General features: G+C 48.5%; 1 protein-coding gene across 1 annotated transcript in view; it reads left to right on the top strand.

The window, feature by feature from the left end:
* Positions 1-25,370, top strand: part of LOC110516746 (ryanodine receptor 2) — a 563,076-nt gene that overhangs the window by 282,428 nt on the left and 255,278 nt on the right. Inside the window, exons 20-23 of the mRNA XM_036960048.1 lie at positions 2,452-2,644; positions 5,425-5,641; positions 5,887-5,991; positions 9,502-9,605. Coding sequence (XP_036815943.1) covers positions 2,452-2,644; positions 5,425-5,641; positions 5,887-5,991; positions 9,502-9,605 — 619 coding nt within the window. The remainder of the gene's footprint in view (positions 1-2,451; positions 2,645-5,424; positions 5,642-5,886; positions 5,992-9,501; positions 9,606-25,370) is intronic.

Raw genomic sequence — 25,370 nt, forward strand, 5'->3', positions numbered from 1 at the left:
AGGTTAGATAGTTACTATATTATATTCACCTGTAGTCAGGTTAGATAGTTACTATATTATATTCACCTGTAGTCAGGTTAGATAGTTAGATAGTTACTATATTATATTCACCTGTAGTCAGGTTAGATAGTTAGATAGTTACTATATTATATTCACCTGTAGTCAGGTTAGATAGTTACTATATTATATTCACCTGTAGTCAGGTTAGATAGTTAGATAGTTACTATATTATATTCACCTGTAGTCAGGTTAGATAGTTACTATATTATATTCACCTGTAGTCAGGTTAGATAGTTACTATATTATATTCACCTGTAGTCAGGTTAGATAGTTACTATATTATATTCACCTGTAGTCAGGTTAGATAGTTACTATATTATATTCACCTGTAGTCAGGTTAGATAGTTACTATATTATATTCACCTGTAGTCAGGTTAGATAGTTAGATAGTTACTATATTATATTCACCTGTAGTCAGGTTAGATAGTTACTATATTATATTCACCTGTAGTCAGGTTAGATAGTTACTATATTATAATGACTTCATGTTAGATAGTTACTCTAGTCCTCTGATCTAGTGTGAGTGGGCTACCTAGTTTGAGTTGTGTGGGTAGTGAAACACAGGATAAGGGTGTAATTGAGTGTTGACAAAGGGGTAATGTTCACCCAGAGTGCTGTGTGAGGGGTAATGTTCCACCATAATTTTGTGTGAGGGGTAATGTTCCCGCAGAGTGCTGTGTGAGGGGGTAATGTTCCCCCAGAATGCTATGTGAGGGGTAATGTTCACCCATAATGCTGTGTGAGGGGTAATGTTCACCCAAAATGCTGTGTGAGGGGTAATGTTCCCCCAGAATGCTGTGTGAGGGGTAATGATCCCCCAGAATGCTGTGTGAGGGGTAATGTTCCCCCAGAATGCTGTGTGAGGGATAATGATCCCCCAGAATGCTGTGTGAGGGATAATGATCCCCCAGAATGCTGTGTGATGGTTGGGAGGTTGAGAGGATGTCTTTGTTTCTTGGGTTTGGAGCGAAATATCTGACGTTGGAGAATATGGTCGTGTGTCACATGGCTTCCTGTTCCCCACCACTTCTGCACAGAGCCCTGTGGTCTAGACGTGTGCTGAAGTCATGTCTGTAGTGTCCAGAGCGTAGAGATCCTGTAGGAATAATGCAGAGTGTTTGCTCTCCTGAAAGAGAGGCTGAGGAGGTGAATATTCATGTTGTTGCATCAGGCCAACTGCAGTGAATGAAGCCATATAAATACTACACTTGGCTGCCTGTTGGTTGTTTCACGTCACTGTCCGTTTTACTGCAAAGGCAGCAACACACACACACACACACACACACACACACACACATACACATACACATACACACACACACACACACACAAACACACACACTCACACTCCACACACACATGCACGCACGCACGCACACACACACACACACACACAAACACACACACTCTCACACACACACACACACACACAAATGCACGCACGCACACACGCACGCGTGCGCGCGCGCACACACACACACACACACACACACACACTCCCTGCTTCTTGACAGGGGTCATCAAATATCAGATCTGACTTTTATTGATGTCCTTATATGCAGTGGAATCGCTGGGTAGTGAAAAACAATGATGTTGGTTTCCAAGGCAACTCTGTCTGTTACACTGGGTCTCTGTGTGTGTGTTGTTTAGAAAATATGTTCTCTCCTCTGCCCTTCCTCCCTCTCTCCTCTACCCCCTTTTTCCTCTCCTCTACCCCCTCTCTCCTCTCCTCTACCCCCTCTCTCCTCGCCCCTTCCTCCCTCTCTCCTCTCCTCTACCCCCTCTCTCCTCTCCTCTCCTCTCCTCTACCCCCTCTCTCCTCTCCTCTACCCCCTCTCTCCTCGCCCCTTCCTCCCTCTCTCCTCTCCTCTACCCCCTCTCTCCTCTCCTCTCCTCTCCTCTACCCCCTCTCTCCTCTCCTCTACCCCCTCTCTCCTCTCCTCTACCCACTCTCTACTCTACCCCTCCTCCCTCTCTCCTCTCCTCTACCCCCTCTCTCCTCTCCTCTCCTCTACCCCCTCTCTCCTCTCCTCTACTCCCTCTCTCCTCTACCCTTCCTCCCTCTCTCCTCTCCTCTACCCCTCTCTCCTCTACCCCCTCTCTCCTCTCCTCTACCCTCCCTCTACTCTACCCCTCCTCCCTCTCTCCTCTACCCCTTACTACCTCTCTCCTCTACCCCTCCTCCCTCTCTCCTCTACCCCTTACTACCTCTCTCCTCTCCTCTACCCCCTCTCTCCTCTACCCTTCCTTCCTCTCTCCTCTCCTCTACCACCTCTCTCCTCTACCCCCTCTCTCCTCTATCCTTCCTCCCTCTCTCCTCTACCCTTCGTACATCTCTCCCTCCCTCTCTCCATCTCCTTCCCTCCCTCCTCCCTCCTCCCTCTCTCTCAGGCTGCATCGCCAGGACAGTGAGCTCACCCAATCAACATCTCCTCCGTGTGGATGACGTGGTCAGCTGTTGTCTGGACCTCAGCGCTCCCAGTATGTCCTTCCGTATCAACGGTCAGCCCGTCCAGGGGATGTTTGAGAACTTCAACTCTGACGGACTGTTCTTCCCTGTAGCCAGTTTCTCCGCTGGGGTCAAGTGAGTGCTCCTCAACCAACCAATCAATCGATCAATCAAAATGATCAATCATTGGGTTTCTTCTGACCCTTTTGACCTCTCGTAAGTGTTTGTTTTAGCAGCCGGCCTACATGTAGCTCTCACATGGCCCACCCACGCTCAGTATATTATGCTGAGAGCATGCAAGGCGGAGTTAGAACAAATGGTTGAACCTCGTATTGCTGTTTACAGCGACATACAGTAGGGGGTCCGAAATTATTGACACCCTTTATAAAGATGAGCAAAAATAAATTATTGACACCCTTTATAAAGATGAGAAAAAACAATTGTTGACACCCTTTATAAAGATGAGCAAAAATAAATTATTGACACCCTTTATAAAGATGAGCAGAAATAAATTATTGACACCCTTTATAAAGATGAGCAAAAATAAATTATTGACACCCTTTATAAAGATGAGCAGAAATAAATTATTGACACCCTTTATAAAGATGAGCAAAAATAAATTATTGACACCCTTTATAAAGATGAGCAGAAATAAATTATTGACACCCTTTATAAAGATGAGCAAAAATAAATAATTGACACCCTTTATAAAGATGAGCAGAAATAAATTATTGACACCCTTTATAAAGATGAGCAGAAATAAATTATTGACACCCTTTATAAAGATGAGCAGAAATAAATGATTGACACCCTTTATAAAGATGAGCAGAAATAAATTATTGACACCCTTTATAAAGATGAGCAGAAATAAATGATTGACACCCTTTATAAAGATGAGCAGAAATAAATTATTGACACCCTTTATAAAGATGAGCAGAAATAAATTATTGACACCCTTTATAAAGATGAGCAGACATACATTTAAATACTGAGCTACATTGTATCCTCAAAATGTTTTATTTGTATTATTGTATAATAATAACATTGATAAGAAAAATATATTTTGTTTAACAAGTAATTTTTTCTCTCAAAAAGGTAGGGGGTCATAATTATCGACACCCCTGTTTTCAATACCTCACCTTGCGAGGATAACGCCACTGAGCCTTTTTCTAGAATGTTTCATAAGTTGAAGAACACATTAGTAGGGATCTTAGACCACAGATACATGTGTCATGAGTTAGAGAACACATTAGGAGGGATCTTACACCACAGATACATGTGTCATGAGTTAGAGAACACATTAGGAGGGAACTTAGACCACAAATACATGTGTCATGAGTTGAAGAACACATTAGGAGGGATCTTAGACCACAAATACATGTGTCATGAGTTAGAGAACACATTAGGAGGGATCTTAGACCACAAATACATGTGTCATGAGTTGAAGAACACATTAGGAGGGATCTTAGACCACAGATACATGTGTCATGAGTTGGAGAACACATTAGGAGGGATCTTACACCACAAATACATGTGTCATGAGTTGAAGAACACATTCCTAATCTTAGACCACAAATACATGTTTCATTGGTCACAAAATCTACATTTATCGATGGCCATCTCAGTCTCCAGACTTGAAATCCATTGAAAAGCTGTGGTTTGAATTGAGGAGGGCAGTATATAAGCACAGACAAAAGGATATCACTGATCTGTAAGGGTTCTGTATGGAGGCCTGGTCTAAGATCCCTCCTAATGTGTTCTCCAACTCATGAAACATGTGATGAAAAGGCTCAGTGCTGTCCTTCTTTTTCACCTTCTTCCCCTTCTTCTTCTCCTAATCCTTCTTCTCCTTCTTCTTCTTCTCCTAATCCTTCTTCCCCTTCTTCTTCTCCTAATCCTTCTTCTCCTTCTTCTTCTTCTTCTTCTTCTAATCCTTCTTCTCCTTCTTCTTCTTCTTCTTCTTCTTCTTCTTCTTCTTCTACTTCTTCTAATCCTTCTACTTCTTCTTCTTATCCTTCTCCTTCTTCTTCTTCTTCTTCTTCTTCTTCTTCTTCTTCTTCTTCTTCTTCTTCTTCTAATCCTTCTACTTCTTCTTCTTATCCTTCTACTTCTTCTTCTCCTTCTTCTAATCCTTCTTCTCCTTCTTCTTCTAATCCGTCTACTTCTTCTTCTAATCCTTCTTCTCCTTCTTCTCCTAATCCTTCTTCTCCTAATCCTTCTTCTCCTTCTTCTTCTTCTTCTTCTTCTTCTTCTTCTTCTTCTTCTTCTTCTTCTTCTCTTCTAATCCTTCTACTTCTTCTAATCCTTCTACTTCTTCTTCTAATCCTTCTTCTCCTTCTTCTCCTAATCCTTCTTCTTCTAATCCTTCTTCTCCTTCTTCTTCTAATCATTCTACTTCTTCTCCTAATCCTTCTTCTTCTAATCGTTCTTCTTCTTCTTCTCCTTCTTTTTCGCCACCGCCTTCTCCTTCTTCTCCTTCTTTTCCTTCTTCTTCTCCTTCTCCTTCTTCTCCTCTTTTTCACCTTCTTCTCCTTCTTCTCCTTCTCCTTCTTCTCCTTCTTCTTCTAATCCTTCTACTTCTTCTCCTTCTTCACCTTCGTTTTCGCCTTCTTCTCCTTCTCCTTCTTTTTCTCCTTCTTGTCCTTCTAATCATTATTCTTCTTCTCCTAATCATTCTCCTCCTTTTTTGCCTTCTTCTCCTTCTTCTTCTCCTAATCCTTATTCTTCTCATCCTTCTTCTCCTTCTTCTTCTCCTAATCCTTCTTCTCCTTCTTTTTTGCCTTCTTCTCCTTCTTTTTCTCCATCTTCTCCTTCTTCTCCTAATCCTTCTTCTCCTAATCCTTCTTCTTCTTCTCCTTCTTCTCCTTCCTTCTTTTTCTCCTTCTCCTTCTCCTTCCTCTTCTTCTTCCCTCCAGAGTGCGTTTCCTGCTGGGTGGTCGTCAAGGAGAGTTTAAGTTCCTGCCCCCGCCGGGCTACGCTCCGTGTTTCGAGGCTGTGCTACCCAGGGAGAAGCTTAGAGTGGAACACAGCCAGGAGTACAAGGAGGACCACAGTGAGACCAGGGATCTACTGGGTCCCACCATCACCCTGTCCCAGGCTGCCTTCACCCCTACACCTGTTGACACCAGCCAGGTGGGTAAAGAATACCCTTTACTATACTGTGTCATGGTGGGTGTCAACTCTACTTTAACTAGTCAACAACTGACAGGGGTTAAGGTCAATTGACTAGCCTCCCTTGCCTCAGTAGTTAGTCCAGATCAACACTAGTTATAACAAAGTGATGTCCCAGAACAACAACCTCTGTCCCCATGTACTGTGTGGGTAATGCTTCTGGCCAATGGCAAGGACTTCCTGTGTATCATGTGTTGTGGTTTCAGGTTGTTCTGCCTCCTCACCTGGAGAGGATCAGGGAGAAGCTGGCAGAGAACATCCATGAGCTGTGGGTGATGAACAAGATTGACCTGGGCTGGACCTACGGAGCTGTGAGTACACACGTGCACGCTCACACAAGCACGCACGGTCACACGTGCACGCTAATGATGTGCGGGTCAGCTGTTTGTTCACCCGCACCTCCTGAAATGGCTAATAACCCATCCACAACGGTTTAGAACTGCGTAAAATTTTGGGGAATTACAGGAAATAAACTTTAACATTTTCATTTTTCTCTCCGCCGTCAAGACGGGGGTCATTACATTTTCTTTCCCACTTGGTGAGGGGGGGGGGCCCAAATCTCGCATAGGGCCTCCAAAAGACTAGAGTCGGCCCGGGTCATTACTTGTTACCCTAGAAGACTAAATAAACCCTTACTCACCAGAATGTAATAAATCATAGAATGACATCAGTTGGTTTTCTCTTTCCTCTTTCATCTCTGCTGCTCTAGAGCAGCAAGGGGTTAGACTGCCCTGTAGGGGGTTAGACTTCCCTGTAGGGGGTTAGACTCCACTGTAGGGGTTAGACTCCCCTGTAGGGGGTTAGACTGCCCTGTAGGGGGTTAGACTCCCCTGTAGAGGGTTAGACTGCCCTGTAGGGGGTTAGACTCCCCTGTAGAGGGTTAGACTGCCCTGTAGGGGGTTAGACTGCCCTATAGGGGGTTAGACTGCCCTGTAGGGGGTTAGACTCCACTGTAGGGGGTTAGACTCCCCTGTAGGGGGTTAGACTCCCCTGTAGGAGGTTAGACTGCCCTGTAGGGGGTTAGACTCCCCTGTAGAGGGTTAGACTGCCCTGTAGGGGGTTAGACTGCCCTGTAGGGGGTTAGACTGCCCTGTAGGGGGTTAGACTGCCCTGTAGGGTTCTAGGGGGTTAGACTGCCCTGTAGGGGGTTAGACTGCCCTGTAGGGGGTTAGACTCCCCTGTAGGGGGTTAGACTGCCCTGTAGGGGCTTAGACTGCCCTGTAGGGGGTTAGACTCCCCTGTAGAGGGTTAGACTGGCCCGTAGGGGGTTAGACTGCCCTGTAGGGGGGTAGACTGCCCTGTAGGGTTGTATGGGGTTAGACTGACCTGTAGGGGGTTAGACTGCCCTGTAGGGTTGTAGGGGGTTAGACTGCCCTGTATGGGGTTAGACTGCCCTGTAGGGGGTTAGAATGCCCTGTAGGGGGTTAGACTCCCCTGTAGGGGGTTAGACTGCCCTGTAGGGTTGTAGGGGGTTAGAATGCCCTGTAGGGGGTTAGACTGCCCTGTAGGGTTGTAGGGGGTTAGACTGCCCTGTATGGGGTTAGACTGCCCTGTAGGTGGTTAGACTGCCCTGTAGGGGGTTAGACTGCCCTGTAGGAGGTTAGACTGCCCTGTAGAGGGTTAGACTGCCCTGTAGGTTTGTAGGGGGGTAGACTGCCCTGTAGGGTTGTAGGGGGGTAGACTGCCCTGTAGGGTTGTAGGGGGGTAGAATGCCCTGTAGGGGGTTAGACTCCACTGTAGGGGGTTAGACTCCCCTGTAGAGGGTTAGACTCCCCTGTAGGGGGTTCGACTCCCCTGTAGGGGGTTAGACTGCCCTGTAGGGGGTTAGACTCCCCTGTAGAGGGTTAGACTGCCCTGTAGGGGGTTAGACTGCCCTGTAGGGGGTTAGACTGCCCTGTAGGGGGTTAGACTGGCCTGTAGGGTTCTAGGGGGTTCGACTGCCCTGTAGGGGGTTAGACTGCCCTGTAGGGGGTTAGACTCCCCTGTAGGGGGTTAGACTGCCCTGTAGGGGGTTAGACTGCCCTGTAGGGGGTTAGACTCCCCTGTAGAGGGTTAGACTGGCCTGTAGGGGGTTAGACTGCCCTGTAGGGGGGTAGACTGCCCTGTAGGGTTGTAGGGGGTTAGAATGCCCTGTAAGGGGTTAGGCTGCTCTGTAGGGTTGTAGGGTGGTAGACTGCCCTGTAGGGTTGTAGGGGGTAGACTGCCCTGTAGGGTTGTATGGGTTAGACTGCCCTGTAGGGGGTTAGACTGCCCTGTAGGGTTGTAGGGGGTTAGACTGCCCTGTAGGGTTGTAGGGGGTTAGACTGCCCTGTAGGGTTGTAGGGGTTAGACTGCCCTTTAGGGGGTTAGACTGCCCTGTAGGGGATTAGACTGCCCTGTAGGGTTGTAGGGGGGTAGACTGCCCTGTAGGGTTGTAGGGGGTAGACTGCCCTGTAGGGTTGTAGGGGGTAGACTGCCCTGTAGGGTTGTATGGGTTAGACTGCCCTGTAGGGGGTTAGACTGCCCTGTAGGGTTGTAGGGGGTTAGACTGCCCTGTAGGGTTGTAGGGGGTTAGACTGCCCTGTAGGGTTGTAGGGGTTAGACTGCCCTGTAGGGGGTTAGACTGCCCTGTAGGGGATTAGACTGCCCTGTAGGGTTGTAGGGGTAGACTGCCCTGTAGGGTTGTAGGGGTTAGACTGCCCTGTAGGGTTGTAGGGGTAGACTGCCTGTAGGGTTGTAGGGGGGTAGACTGCCCTGTAGGGTTGTAGGGGGTAGACTGCCCTGTAGGGTTGTAGGGGTTAGACTGCCCTGTAGGGTTGTAGGGGTTAGACTGCCCTGTAGGGTTGTAGGGGGGTAGACTGCCCTGTAGGGTTGTAGGGGGTAGACTGCTCTGTAGGGTTGTAGGGGTTAGACTGCCCTGTAGGGTTGTATGGGTTAGACTGCCCTGTAGGGTTGTAGGGGTTAGACTGCCCTGTAGGGTTGTAGGGGTTAGACTGCCCTGTAGGGTTGTAGGGGTTAGACTGTAGAGTTGTAGGGTTTAGACTGCCCTGTAGGGTTGTAGGGGTTAGACTGCCCTGTAGGGTTGTAGGGGTTAGACTGCCCTGTAGGGTTGTAGGGGTTAGACTGTAGAGTTGTAGGGTTTAGACTGCCCTGTAGGGTTGTAGGGGTTAGACTGCCCTGTAGGGTTGTAGGGGTTAGACTGTAGAGTTGTAGGGTTTAGACTGCCCTGTAGGGTTGTAGGGGTTAGACTGCCCTGTAGGGTTGTAGGGGTTAGACTGTAGAGTTGTAGGGTTTAGACTGCCCTGTAGGGTTGTAGGGGTTAGACTGCCCTGTAGGGTTGTAGGGGTTAGACTGTAGAGTTGTAGGGTTTAGACTGTCCTGTAGGGTTGTAGGGGTTAGACTGTAGAGTTGTAGGGTTTAGACTGCCCTGTAGGGTTGTAGGGGTTAGACTGCCCAGTAGGGTTGTAGGGGTTAGACTGCCCTGTAGGGTTGTAGGGGGTAGACTGCCCTGTAGGGTTGCAGGGGGGTTTGAATACCCGAGTCGAAAAGGTGAAACATCGGTCAACGTTGTCTTGAGCAAGGCACTTAACCTTCATTGGCTCCAGGGGTGCTGTTCTACTCTGCATGTGAAAATGAATGGTGTTGTGTTCCAGGTTCGGGACAACAACAGGATAATGGTGTTGTGTTCCAGGTTCGGGACAACAACAGGATAATGGTGTTGTGTTCCAGGTTCGGGACAACAACAGATAGTGGTGTTGTGTTCCAGGTTCGGGACAACAACAGGATAATGGTGTTGTGTTCCAGGTTCAGGACGACAACAGGATAATGGTGTTGTGTTGCAGGTACGGGACGATAACAAGCGGCAGCATCCTTGTCTGGTGGAGTTCTCCAAGCTGCCTGAGCAGGAGAGGAGCTACAACCTACAGATGTCTCTGGAAACTCTCAAGTAAGTTACCACCCTGGATACTATTGCTGCTCGGTACAATCCCTAGTTACCACCCTGAATACTGTTGCTGCTGGGTACAATCCCTAGTTACCACCCTGGATACTGTTGCTGCTCGGTACAATCCCTAGTTACCACCCTGGATACTATTGCTGCTCGGTACAATCCCTAGTTACCACCCTGGATACTGTTCCTGCTGGGTACAATCCCTAGTGACCACCCTGGATACTGTTGCTGCTGGGTACAATCCCTAGTGACCACCCTGGATACTGTTTATGCTGGGTACAATCCCTAGTTACCACCCTGAATACTGTTCCTGCTGGGGACAATCCCTAGTGACCACCCTGGATACTGTTTATGCTGGGTACAATCCCTAGTGACCACCCTGGATACTGTTCCTGCTGGGGACAATCCCTAGTTACCACCCTGGATACTGTTCCTGCTGGGTACAATCCCTAGTGACCACCCTGGATACTGTTTATGCTGGGTACAATCCCTAGTGACCACCCTGAATACTGTTCCTGCTGGGGACAATCCCTAGTGACCACCCTGAATACTGTTCCTGCTGGGTAAAATCCCTAGTTACCACCCTGAAAACTGTTCCTGCTGGGTAAAATCCCTAGTGACCACCATGGATACTGTTTCTGCTGGGTACAATCCCTAGTTACCACTCTGAATACTGTTTCTGCTGGGTACAATCCCTAGTTACCACCCTGAATACTGTTCCTGCTGGGTACAATCCCTAGTGACCACCATGAATACTGTTCCTGCTGGGTACAATCCCTAGTGACCACCATGAATACTGTTCCTGCTGGGTACAATCCCTAGTTACCACCCTGGATACTGTTCCTGCTGGGGACAATCCCTAGTGACCACCATGGATACTGTTCCTGCTCGGTACAATCCCTAGTGACCACCATGAATACTGTTCCTGCTGGGTACAATCCCTAGTGACCACCCTGAATACTGTTCCTGCTGGGTACAATCCCTAGTGACCACCCTGAATACTGTTCCTGCTGGGTACAATCCCTAGTGACCACCCTGAATACTGTTCCTGCTGGGTACAATCCCTAGTGACCACCCTGAATACTGTTCCTGCTGGGTACAATCCCTAGTTACCACCCTGAATACTGTTTCTGCTGGGTACAATCCCTAGTGACCACCCTGAATACTGTTCCTGCTGGGTACAATCCCTAGTGACCACCCTGCATACTGTTTCTGCTGGGTACAATCCCTAGTTACCACCCTGGATACTGTTCCTGCTGGGTACAATCCCTAGTGACCACCCTGAATACTGTTCCTGCTGGTTACAATCCCTAGTGACCACCCTGGATACTATTTCTGCTGGGTACAATCCCTAGTTACCACCCTGAATACTGTTTCTGCTGGGTACAATCCCTAGTTACCACCCTGGATACTATTTCTGCTGGGTACAATCCCTGGTGACCACCCTGGATACTATTTCTGCTGGGTACAATCCCTAGTGACCACCATGGATACTGTTTCTGCTGGGTACAATCCCTAGTTACCACCCTGGATACTGTTTCTGCTGGGTACAATCCCTAGTGACCACTCTGAATACTGTTCCTGCTGGGGACAATCCCTAGTTACCACCCTGTATACTGTTCCTGCTGGGTACAATCCCTAGTGACCACCCTGGATACTGTTTATGCTGGGTACAATCCCTAGTGACCACCCTGAATACTGTTCCTGCTGGGGACAATCCCTAGTGACCACACTGAATACTGTTCCTGCTGGGTAAAATCCCTAGTTACCACCATGAATACTGTTCCTGCTGGGTACAATCCCTAGTTACCACCCTGGATACTGTTCCTGCTGGGGACAATCCCTAGTGACCACCATGGATACTGTTCCTGCTCGGTACAATCCCTAGTGACCACCATGAATACTGTTCCTGCTGGGTACAATCCCTAGTGACCACCCTGAATACTGTTCCTGCTGGGTACAATCCCTAGTGACCACCCTGAATACTGTTCCTGCTGGTTACAATCCCTAGTTACCACTCTGAATACTGTTTCTGCTGGGTACAATCCCTAGTTACCACCCTGAATACTGTTCCTGCTGGGTACAATCCCTAGTTACCACTCTGGATACTGTTCCTGCTGGGTACAATCCCTAGTCACCACTCTGAATACTGTTTCTGCTGGGTACAATCCCTAGTGACCACCCTGGATACTGTTCCTGCTGGTTACAATCCCTAGTTACCACCCTGAATACTGTTTCTGCTGGGTACAATCCCTAGTGACCACCATGGATACTGTTTCTGCTGGGTACAATCCCTAGTTACCACCCTGGATACTGTTTCTGCTGGGTACAATCCCTAGTGACCACCCTGGATACTGTTCCTAATGGTTACAATCCCTAGTTACCACCCTGAATACTGTTTCTGCTGGGTACAATCCCTAGTGACCACTCTGAATACTGTTTCTGCTGGGTACAATCCCTAGTGACCACCCTGAATACTGTTTCTGCTGGGTACAATCCCTAGTTACCACCCTGGATACTGTTCCTGCTGGGTACAATCCCTAGTTACCACCCTGAATACTGTTCCTGCTGGGTACAATCCTTAGTGACCACCCTGAATACTGTTCCTGCTGGGTACAATCCCTAGTTACCACCCTGAAAACTGTTTCTGCTGGGTACAATCCTTAGTGACCACTCTGAATACTGTTGCTGCTGGGTACAATCCCTAGTGACCACCCTGAATACTGTTTCTGCTGGGTACAATCCCTAGTTACCACCCTGAATACTGTTTCTGCTGGGTACAATCCCTAGTTACCACCCTGAATACTGTTTCTGCTGGGTACAATCCCTAGTTACCACTCTGAATACTGTTTCTGCTGGGTACAATCCCTAGTGACCACCCTGGATACTGTTGCTGCTGGGTACAATCCCTAGTGACCACCCTGGATACTGTTGCTGCTGGGTACAATCCCTAGTTACCACCCTGGATACTGTTCCTGCTGGGTACAATCCCTAGTTACCACTCTGAATACTGTTTCTGCTGGGTACAATCCCTAGTGACCACCCTGAAAACTGTTTCTGCTGGGTACAATCCCTAGTGACCACCCTGAATACTGTTTCTGCTGGGTACAATCCCTAGTGACCACCCTGGATACTGTTGCTGCTGGGTACAATCCCTAGTTACCACCCTGGATACTGTTCCTGCTGGTTACAATCCCTAGTTACCACCCTGGATACTGTTTCTGCTGGGTACAATCCCTAGTGACCACCATGGATACTGTTGCTGCTGGGTACAATCCCTAGTTACCACCCTGAATACTGTTTCTGCTGGGTACAATCCCTAGTTACCACCCTGGATACTGTTTCTGCTGGGTACAATCCCTAGTGACCACTTGGATACTGTTTCTGCTGGGTACAATCCCTAGTTACCACCCTGAATACTGTTTCTACTGGGTACAATCCCTAGTTACCACCCTGAATACTGTTTCTACTGGGTACAATCCCTAGTTACCACCCTGAATACTGTTTCTACTGGGTACAATCCCTAGTTACCACCCTGAATACTGTTTCTGCTGGGTACAACCCCTAGTTACCACCCTGAATACTGTTTCTGCTGGGTACAATCCCTAGTTACCACCCTGGATACTGTTTCTGCTGGGTACAATCCCTAGTGACCACCTGGATACTGTTTCTGCTGGGTACAATCCCTAGTTACCACCCTGAATACTGTTTCTACTGGGTACAATCCCTAGTTACCACCCTGAATACTGTTTCTACTGGGTACAATCCCTAGTTACCACCCTGAATACTGTTTCTACTGGGTACAATCCCTAGTTACCACCCTGAATACTGTTTCTGCTGGGTACAATCCCTAGTGACCACTCTGAATACTGTTTCTGCTGGGTACAATCCCTAGTGACCACCCTGAATACTGTTCCTGCTGGTTACAACCCCCAGTTACCACCCTGGATACTGTTCCTGCTGGTTACAACCCCCAGTTACCACACTGGACACTGTTGCTACTGGGTACAACCCCCAGTTACCACCCTGGATACTGTTCCTGCTGGTTACAACCCCCAGTTACCACACTGGATACTGTTGCTGCTGGGTACAATCCCTAGTTACCACCCTGAATACTGTTTCTGCTGGGTACAATCCCTAGTTACCACCCTGGATACTATTCCTGCTGGTTACAACCCCCAGTTACCACCCTGGATACTATTCCTGCTGGGTACAATCCCTAGTTACCACCCTGGATACTGTTCCGGCTGGGTACAATCCCTAGTTACCACCCTGGATACTATTCCTGCTGGTTACAACCCCCAGTTACCACCCTGGATACTGTTCCTGCTGGTTACAACCCCCAGTTACCACACTGGACACTGTTGCTACTGGGTACAACCCCCAGTTACCACCCTGGATACTGTTCCTGCTGGTTACAACCCCCAGTTACCACACTGGATACTGTTGCTGCTGGGGACAATCCCTAGTTACCACCCTGAATACTGTTTCTGCTGGGTACAATCCCTAGTTACCACCCTGAATACTGTTCCTGCTGGGTACAATCCCTAGTTACCACCCTGAATACTGTTTCTGCTGGGTACAATCCCTAGTGACCACCCTGAATACTGTTTCTGCTGGGTACAATCCCTAGTGACCACCCTGAATACTGTTCCTGCTGGGTACAATCCCTAGTGACCACCCTGAATACTGTTTCTGCTGTGTACAATCCCTAGTGACCACCCTGGATACTGTTCCTGCTGGGTACAATCCCTAGTGACCACCCTGAATACTGTTTCTGCTGTGTACAATCCCTAGTTACCACCCTGAATACTGTTTCTGCTGGGTACAATCCCTAGTGACCACCATGGATACTGTTTCTGCTGGGTACAATCCCTAGTTACCACCCTGGATACTGTTTCTGCTGGGTACAATCCCTAGTGACCACCCTGGATACTGTTCCTGCTGGTTACAACCCCCAGTTACCACACTGGACACTGTTGCTACTGGGTACAACCCCCAGTTACCACCCTGGATACTGTTCCTGCTGGTTACAACCCCCAGTTACCACACTGGATACTGTTGCTGCTGGGTACAATCCCTAGTTACCACCCTGAATACAGTTTTTGCTGGGTACAATCCCTAGTTACCACCCTGGATACTATTCCTGCTGGTTACAACCCCCAGTTACCACCCTGGATACTATTCCTGCTGGGTACAATCCCTAGTTACCACCCTGGATACTGTTCCGGCTGGGTACAATCCCTAGTTACCACCCTGGATACTATTCCTGCTGGTTACAACCCCCAGTTACCACCCTGGATACTGTTCCTGCTGGTTACAACCCCCAGTTACCACACTGGACACTGTTGCTACTGGGTACAACCCCCAGTTACCACCCTGGATACTGTTCCTGCTGGTTACAACCCCCAGTTACCACACTGGATACTGTTGCTGCTGGGGACAATCCCTAGTTACCACCCTGAATACTGTTTCTGTTGGGTACAATCCCTAGTTACCACCCTGAATACTGTTCCTGCTGGGTACAATCCCTAGTTACCACCCTGAATACGGTTTCTGCTGGGTACAATCCCTAGTGACCACCCTGAATACTGTTTCTGCTGGGTACAATCCCTAGTGACCACCCTGAATACTGTTCCTGCTGGGTACAATCCCTAGTGACCACCCTGAATACTGTTTCTGCTGTGTACAATCCCTAGTGACCACCCTGGATACTGTTCCTGCTGGGTACAATCCCTAGTGACCACCCTGAATACTGTTTCTGCTGTGTACAATCCCTAGTTACCACCCTGAATACTGTTTCTGCTGGGTACAATCCCTAGTGACCACCATGGATACTGTTTCTGCTGGGTACAATCCCTAGTTACCACCCTGGATACTGTTTCTGCTGGGTACAATCCCTAGTGACCACCCTGGATACTGTTCCTGCTGGTTACAATCCCTAGTTCCACCCTGAATACTGTTTCTGCTGGGTACAATCCCTAGTGACCACTCTGAATACTGTTTCTGCTGGGTACAATCCCTAGTGACCACCCTGAATACTGTTTCTGCTGGGTACAATCCCTAGTTACCACCCTGGATACTGTTCCTGCTGGGTACAATCCCTAGTTACCACCCTGAATACTGTTCCTGCTGGGTACAATCCCTAGTGACCACCCTGAATACTGTTCCTGCTGGGTACAATCCCTAGTTACCACCCTGAAAACTGTTTCTGCTGGGTACAATCCCTAGTGACCACTCTGAATACTGTTTCTGCTGGGTACAATCCCTAGTGACCACCCTGAATACTGTTTCTGCTGGGTACAATCCCTAGTTACCACCCTGAATACTGTTTCTGCTGGGTACAATCCCTAGTTACCACCCTGAATACTGTTTCTGCTGGGTACAATCCCTAGTTACCACTCTGAATACTGTTTCTGCTGGGTACAATCCCTAGTGACCACCCTGGATGCTGTTGCTGCTGGGTACAATCCCTAGTGACCACCCTGGATACTGTTGCTGCTGGGTACAATCCCTAGTTACCACCCTGGATACTGTTCCTGCTGGGTACAATCCCTAGTTACCACTCTGAATACTGTTTCTGCTGGGTACAATCCCTAGTGACCACCCTGAAAACTGTTTCTGCTGGGTACAATCCCTAGTGACCACCCTGAATACTGTTTCTGCTGGGTACAATCCCTAGTGACCACCCTGGATACTGTTGCTGCTGGGTACAATCCCTAGTTACCACCCTGGATACTGTTCCTGCTGGTTACAATCCCTAGTTACCACCCTGGATACTGTTTCTGCTGGGTACAATCCCTAGTGACCACCATGGATACTGTTGCTGCTGGGTACAATCCCTAGTTACCACCCTGAATACTGTTTCTGCTGGGTACAATCCCTAGTTACCACCCTGGATACTGTTTCTGCTGGGTACAATCCCTAGTGACCACCTGGATACTGTTTCTGCTGGGTACAATCCCTAGTTACCACCCTGAATACTGTTTCTACTGGGTACAATCCCTAGTTACCACCCTGAATACTGTTTCTACTGGGTACAATCCCTAGTTACCACCCTGGATACTGTTCCTGCTGGGTACAATCCCTAGTGACCACCCTGAATACTGTTTCTGCTGTGTACAATCCCTAGTTACCACCCTGAATACTGTTTCTGCTGGGTACAATCCCTAGTGACCACCATGGATACTGTTTCTGCTGGGTACAATCCCTAGTTACCACCCTGGATACTGTTTCTGCTGGGTACAATCCCTAGTGACCACCCTGGATACTGTTCCTGCTGGTTACAACCCCCAGTTACCACACTGGACACTGTTGCTACTGGGTACAACCCCCAGTTACCACCCTGGATACTGTTCCTGCTGGTTACAACCCCCAGTTACCACACTGGATACTGTTGCTGCTGGGTACAATCCCTAGTTACCACCCTGAATACTGTTTCTGCTGGGTACAATCCCTAGTTACCACCCTGGATACTATTCCTGCTGGTTACAACCCCCAGTTACCACCCTGGATACTATTCCTGCTGGGTACAATCCCTAGTTACCACCCTGGATACTGTTCCGGCTGGGTACAATCCCTAGTTACCACCCTGGATACTATTCCTGCTGGTTACAACCCCCAGTTACCACCCTGGATACTGTTCCTGCTGGTTACAACCCACAGTTACCACACTGGACACTGTTGCTACTGGGTACAACCCCCAGTTACCACCCTGGATACTGTTCCTGCTGGTTACAACCCCCAGTTACCACACGATACTGTTGCTGCTGGGGACAATCCCTAGTTACCACCCTGAATACTGTTTCTGCTGGGTACAATCCCTAGTTACCACCCTGAATACTGTTCCTGCTGGGTACAATCCCTAGTTACCACCCTGAATACGGTTTCTGCTGGGTACAATCCCTAGTGACCACCCTGAATACTGTTTCTGCTGGGTACAATCCCTAGTGACCACCCTGAATACTGTTCCTGCTGGGTACAATCCCTAGTGACCACCCTGAATACTGTTTCTGCTGTGTACAATCCCTAGTGACCACCCTGGATACTGTTCCTGCTGGGTACAATCCCTAGTGACCACCCTGAATACTGTTTCTGCTGTGTACAATCCCTAGTTACCACCCTGAATACTGTTTCTGCTGGGTACAATCCCTAGTGACCACCATGGATACTGTTTCTGCTGGGTACAATCCCTAGTTACCACCCTGGATACTGTTTCTGCTGGGTACAATCCCTAGTGACCACCCTGGATACTGTTCCTGCTGGTTACAATCCCTAGTTCCACCCTGAATACTGTTTCTGCTGGGTACAATCCCTAGTGACCACCCTGAATACTGTTTCTGCTGGGTACAATCCCTAGTGACCACCCTGAATACTGTTCCTGCTGGGTACAATCCCTAGTGACCACCCTGAATACTGTTTCTGCTGTGTACAATCCCTAGTGACCACCCTGGATACTGTTCCTGCTGGGTACAATCCCTAGTGACCACCCTGAATACTGTTTCTGCTGTGTACAATCCCTAGTTACCACCCTGAATACTGTTTCTGCTGGGTACAATCCCTAGTGACCACCATGGATACTGTTTCTGCTGGGTACAATCCCTAGTTACCACCCTGGATACTGTTTCTGCTGGGTACAATCCCTAGTGACCACCCTGGATACTGTTCCTGCTGGTTACAATCCCTAGTTCCACCCTGAATACTGTTTCTGCTGGGTACAATCCCTAGTGACCACTCTGAATACTGTTTCTGCTGGGTACAATCCCTAGTGACCACCCTGAATACTGTTTCTGCTGGGTACAATCCCTAGTTACCACCCTGGATACTGTTCCTGCTGGGTACAATCCCTAGTTACCACCCTGAATACTGTTCCTGCTGGGTACAATCCCTAGTGACCACCCTGAATACTGTTCCTGCTGGGTACAATCCCTAGGTACCACCCTGAAAACTGTTTCTGCTGGGTACAATCCCTAGTGACCACTCTGAATACTGTTTCTGCTGGGTACAATCCCTAGTGACCACCCTGAATACTGTTTCTGCTGGGTACAATCCCTAGTTACCACCCTGAATACTGTTTCTGCTGGGTACAATCCCTAGTTACCACCCTGAATACTGTTTCTGCTGAGTACAATCCCTAGTTACCACTCTGAATACTGTTTCTGCTGGGTACAATCCCTAGTGACCACCCTGGATACTGTTGCTGCTGGGTACAATCCCTAGTGACCACCCTGGATACTGTTGCTGCTGGGTACAATCCCTAGTTACCACCCTGGATACTGTTCCTGCTGGGTACAATCCCTAGTTACCACTCTGAATACTGTTTCTGCTGGGTACAATCCCTAGTGACCACCCTGAAAACTGTTTCTGCTGGGTACAATCCCTAGTGACCACCCTGAATACTGTTTCTGCTGGGTACAATCCCTAGTGACCACCCTGGATACTGTTGCTGCTGGGTACAATCCCTAGTTACCACCCTGGATACTGTTCCTGCTGGTTACAATCCCTAGTTACCACCCTGGATACTGTTTCTGCTGGGTACAATCCCTAGTGACCACCATGGATACTGTTGCTGCTGGGTACAATCCCTAGTTACCACCCTGAATACTGTTTCTGCTGGGTACAATCCCTAGTTACCACCCTGGATACTGTTTCTGCTGGGTACAATCCCTAGTGACCACCTGGATACTGTTTTTGCTGGGTACAATCCCTAGTTACCACCCTGAATACTGTTTCTACTGGGTACAATCCCTAGTTACCACCCTGAATACTGTTTCTACTGGGTACAATCCCTAGTTACCACCCTGAATACTGTTTCTACTGGGTACAATCCCTAGTTACCACCCTGAATACTGTTTCTGCTGGGTACAATCCCTAGTGACCACCCTGAATACTGTTCCTGCTGGGTACAACCCCTAGTTACCACCCTGAATACTGTTTCTGCTGGGTACAATCCCTAGTTACCACTCTGAATACTGTTTCTGCTGGGTACAATCCCTAGTTACCACCCTGAATACTGTTTCTGCTGGGTACATTCCCAAGTTACCACCCTGGATACTGTTTCTGCTGGGTACAATCCCTAGTGACCACCTGGATACTGTTTCTGCTGGGTACAATCCCTAGTTACCACCCTGAATACTGTTTCTACTGGGTACAATCCCTAGTTACCACCCTGAATACTGTTTCTACTGGGTACAATCCCTAGTTACCACCCTGAATACTGTTTCTACTGGGTACAATCCCTAGTTACCACCCTGAATACTGTTTCTACTGGGTACAATCCCTAGTTACCACCCTGAATACTGTTTCTGCTGGGTACAATCCCTAGTGACCACTCTGAATACTGTTTCTGCTGGGTACAATCCCTAGTGACCACCCTGAATACTGTTCCTGCTGGTTACAACCCCCAGTTACCACCCTGGATACTGTTCCTGCTGGTTACAACCCCCAGTTACCACACTGGACACTGTTGCAACTGGGTACAACCCCCAGATACCACCCTGGATACTGTTCCTGCTGGTTACAACCCCCAGTTACCACACTGGATACTGTTGCTGCTGGGTACAATCCCTAGTTACCACCCTGGATACTATTCCTGCTGGTTACAACCCCCAGTTACCACCCTGGATACTATTCCTGCTGGGTACAATCCCTAGTTACCACCCTGGATACTGTTCCGGCTGGGTACAATCCCTAGTTACCACCCTGGATACTATTCCTGCTGGTTACAACCCCCAGTTACCACCCTGGATACTGTTCCTTCTGGTTACAACCCCCAGTTACCACACTGGACACTGTTGCTACTGGGTACAACCCCCAGTTACCACCCTGGATACTGTTCCTGCTGGTTACAACCCCCAGTTACCACACTGGATACTGTTGCTGCTGGGGACAATCCCTAGTTACCACCCTGAATACTGTTTCTGCTGGGTACAATCCCTAGTGACCACCATGGATACTGTTTCTGCTGGGTACAATCCCTAGTTACCACCCTGGATACTGTTTCTGCTGGGTACAATCCCTAGTGACCACCCTGGATACTGTTCCTGCTGGTTACAATCCCTAGTTCCACCCTGAATACTGTTTCTGCTGGGTACAATCCCTAGTGACCACTCTGAATACTGTTTCTGCTGGGTACAATCCCTAGTGACCACCCTGAATACTGTTTCTGCTGGGTACAATCCCTAGTTACCACCCTGGATACTGTTCCTGCTGGGTACAATCCCTAGTTACCACCCTGAATACTGTTCCTGCTGGGTACAATCCCTAGTGACCACCCTGAATACTGTTCCTGCTGGGTACAATCCCTAGGTACCACCCTGAAAACTGTTTCTGCTGGGTACAATCCCTAGTGACCACTCTGAATACTGTTTCTGCTGGGTACAATCCCTAGTGACCACCCTGAATACTGTTTCTGCTGGGTACAATCCCTAGTTACCACCCTGAATACTGTTTCTGCTGGGTACAATCCCTAGTTACCACCCTGAATACTGTTTCTGCTGAGTACAATCCCTAGTTACCACTCTGAATACTGTTTCTGCTGGGTACAATCCCTAGTGACCACCCTGGATACTGTTGCTGCTGGGTACAATCCCTAGTGACCACCCTGGATACTGTTGCTGCTGGGTACAATCCCTAGTTACCACCCTGGATACTGTTCCTGCTGGGTACAATCCCTAGTTACCACTCTGAATACTGTTTCTGCTGGGTACAATCCCTAGTGACCACCCTGAAAACTGTTTCTGCTGGGTACAATCCCTAGTGACCACCCTGAATACTGTTTCTGCTGGGTACAATCCCTAGTGACCACCCTGGATACTGTTGCTGCTGGGTACAATCCCTAGTTACCACCCTGGATACTGTTCCTGCTGGTTACAATCCCTAGTTACCACCCTGGATACTGTTTCTGCTGGGTACAATCCCTAGTGACCACCATGGATACTGTTGCTGCTGGGTACAATCCCTAGTTACCACCCTGAATACTGTTTCTGCTGGGTACAATCCCTAGTTACCACCCTGGATACTGTTTCTGCTGGGTACAATCCCTAGTGACCACCTGGATACTGTTTCTGCTGGGTACAATCCCTAGTTACCACCCTGAATACTGTTTCTACTGGGTACAATCCCTAGTTACCACCCTGAATACTGTTTCTACTGGGTACAATCCCTAGTTACCACCCTGAATACTGTTTCTACTGGGTACAATCCCTAGTTACCACCCTGAATACTGTTTCTGCTGGGTACAATCCCTAGTGACCACCCTGAATACTGTTCCTGCTGGGTACAACCCCTAGTTACCACCCTGAATACTGTTTCTGCTGGGTACAATCCCTAGTTACCACTCTGAATACTGTTTCTGCTGGGTACAATCCCTAGTTACCACCCTGAATACTGTTTCTGCTGGGTACATTCCCAAGTTACCACCCTGGATACTGTTTCTGCTGGGTACAATCCCTAGTGACCACCTGGATACTGTTTCTGCTGGGTACAATCCCTAGTTACCACCCTGAATACTGTTTCTACTGGGTACAATCCCTAGTTACCACCCTGAATACTGTTTCTACTGGGTACAATCCCTAGTTACCACCCTGAATACTGTTTCTACTGGGTACAATCCCTAGTTACCACCCTGAATACTGTTTCTACTGGGTACAATCCCTAGTTACCACCCTGAATACTGTTTCTGCTGGGTACAATCCCTAGTGACCACTCTGAATACTGTTTCTGCTGGGTACAATCCCTAGTGACCACCCTGAATACTGTTCCTGCTGGTTACAACCCCCAGTTACCACCCTGGATACTGTTCCTGCTGGTTACAACCCCCAGTTACCACACTGGACACTGTTGCAACTGGGTACAACCCCCAGATACCACCCTGGATACTGTTCCTGCTGGTTACAACCCCCAGTTACCACACTGGATACTGTTGCTGCTGGGTACAATCCCTAGGTACCACCCTGGATACTATTCCTGCTGGTTACAACCCCCAGTTACCACCCTGGATACTATTCCTGCTGGGTACAATCCCTAGTTACCACCCTGGATACTGTTCCGGCTGGGTACAATCCCTAGTTACCACCCTGGATACTATTCCTGCTGGTTACAACCCCCAGTTACCACCCTGGATACTGTTCCTTCTGGTTACAACCCCCAGTTACCACACTGGACACTGTTGCTACTGGGTACAACCCCCAGTTACCACCCTGGATACTGTTCCTGCTGGTTACAACCCCCAGTTACCACACTGGATACTGTTGCTGCTGGGGACAATCCCTAGTTACCACCCTGAATACTGTTTCTGCTGGGTACAATCCCTAGTTACCACCCTGAATACTGTTCCTGCTGGGTACAATCCCTAGTTACCACCCTGAATACTGTTCCTGCTGGGTACAATCCCTAGTTACCAACCTGAATACTGTTTCTGCTGGGTACAATCCCTAGTGACCACCCTGAATACTGTTCCTGCTGGGTACAATCCCTAGTGACCACCCTGAATACTGTTTCTGCTGTGTACAATCCCTAGTGACCACCCTGGATACTGTTCCTGCTGGGTACAATCCCTAGTGACCACCCTGAATACTGTTTCTGCTGTGTACAATCCCTAGTTACCACCCTGAATACTGTTCCTAATGGGTACAATCCCTAGTGACCACCATGGATACTGTTGCTGCTGGGTACAATCCCTAGTGACCACCCTGGATACTGTTCCTGCTGGGTACAATCCCTAGTGACCACCCTGAATACTGTTTCTGCTGTGTACAATCCCTAGTTACCACCCTGAATACTGTTCCTACTGGGTACAATCCCTAGTGACCACCATGGATACTGTTGCTGCTGGGGACAATCCCTAGTTACCACCCTGAATACTGTTTCTGCTGGGTACAATCCCTAGTGACCACCCTGAATACTGTTCCTGCTGGGTACAATCCCTAGTGACCACCCTGAATACTGTTTCTGCTGGGTACAATCCCTAGTGACCACCCTGGATACTGTTCCTGCTGGGTACAATCCCTAGTTACCACCCTGGATACTGTTGCTGCTGGGTACAATCCCTAGTGACCACCATGGATACTGTTCCTGCTGGGTACAATCCCTAGTGACCACTCTGAATACTGTTCCTGCTGGGTACAATCCCTAGTGACCACCCTGGATACTGTTCCTGCTGGGTACAATCCCTAGTGACCACCCTGAATACTGTTTCTGCTGGGTACAATCCCTAGTTACCACCCTGAATGCTGTTTCTACTGGGTACAATCCCTAGTTACCACTCTGAATACTGTTTCTACTGGGTACAATCCCTAGTGACCACCCTGAATACTGTTTCTGCTGGGTACAATCCCTAGTTACCACCCTGAATACTGTTTATGCTGGGTACAATCCCTAGTTACCACCCTGAATACTGTTTCTACTGGGTACAATCCCTAGTGACCACCCTGAATACTGTTGCTGCTGGGTACAATCCCTAGTTACCACTCTGAATACTGTTCCTGCTGGGTACAATCCCTAGTTACCACCCTGAATACTGTTCCTGCTGGGTACAATCCCTAGTGACCACTCTGAATACTGTTCCTGCTGGGTACAATCCCTAGTGACCACCCTGAATACTGTTTCTACTGGTTACAACCCCCAGTTACCACACTGGACACTGTTGCAACTGGGTACAACCCCCAGATACCACCCTGGATACTGTTCCTGCTGGTTACAACCCCCAGTTACCACACTGGATACTGTTGCCGCTGGGTACAATCCCTAGTTACCACCCTGAATACTGTTTCTGCTGGGTACAATCCCTAGTTACCACCCTGGATACTATTCCTGCTGGTTACAACCCCCAGTTACCACCCTGGATACTATTCCTGCTGGGTACAATCCCTAGTTACCACCCTGGATACTGTTCCGGCTGGGTACAATCCCTAGTTACCACCCTGGATACTATTCCTGCTGGTTACAACCCCCAGTTACCACCCTGGATACTGTTCCTTCTGGTTACAACCCCCAGTTACCACACTGGACACTGTTGCTACTGGGTACAACCCCCAGTTACCACCCTGGATACTGTTCCTGCTGGTTACAACCCCCAGTTACCACACTGGATACTGTTGCTGCTGGGGACAATCCCTAGTTACCACCCTGAATACTGTTTCTGCTGGGTACAATCCCTAGTTACCACCCTGAATAATGTTCCTGCTGGGTACAATCCCTAGTTACCACCCTGAATACTGTTCCTGCTGGGTACAATCCCTAGTTACCAACCTGAATACTGTTTCTGCTGGGTACAATCCCTAGTGACCACCCTGAATACTGTTCCTGCTGGGTACAATCCCTAGTGACCACCCTGAATACTGTTTCTGCTGTGTACAATCCCTAGTGACCACCCTGGATACTGTTCCTGCTGGGTACAATCCCTAGTGACCACCCTGAATACTGTTTCTGCTGTGTACAATCCCTAGTTACCACCCTGAATACTGTTCCTGCTGGGTACAATCCCTAGTGACCACCATGGATACTGTTGCTGCTGGGTACAATCCCTAGTGACCACCCTGGATACTGTTCCTGCTGGGTACAATCCCTAGTGACCACCCTGAATACTGTTTCTGCTGTGTACAATCCCTAGTGACCACCCTGAATACTGTTCCTACTGGGTACAATCCCTAGTGACCACCATGGATACTGTTGCTGCTGGGGACAATCCCTAGTTACCACCCTGAATACTGTTTCTGCTGGGTACAATCCCTAGTGACCACCCTGAATACTGTTCCTGCTGGG

This window comes from Oncorhynchus mykiss, chromosome 23, assembly GCF_013265735.2.
Source record: "Oncorhynchus mykiss isolate Arlee chromosome 23, USDA_OmykA_1.1, whole genome shotgun sequence".
NCBI classification, from domain to species: Eukaryota; Metazoa; Chordata; class Actinopteri; order Salmoniformes; family Salmonidae; genus Oncorhynchus; species Oncorhynchus mykiss.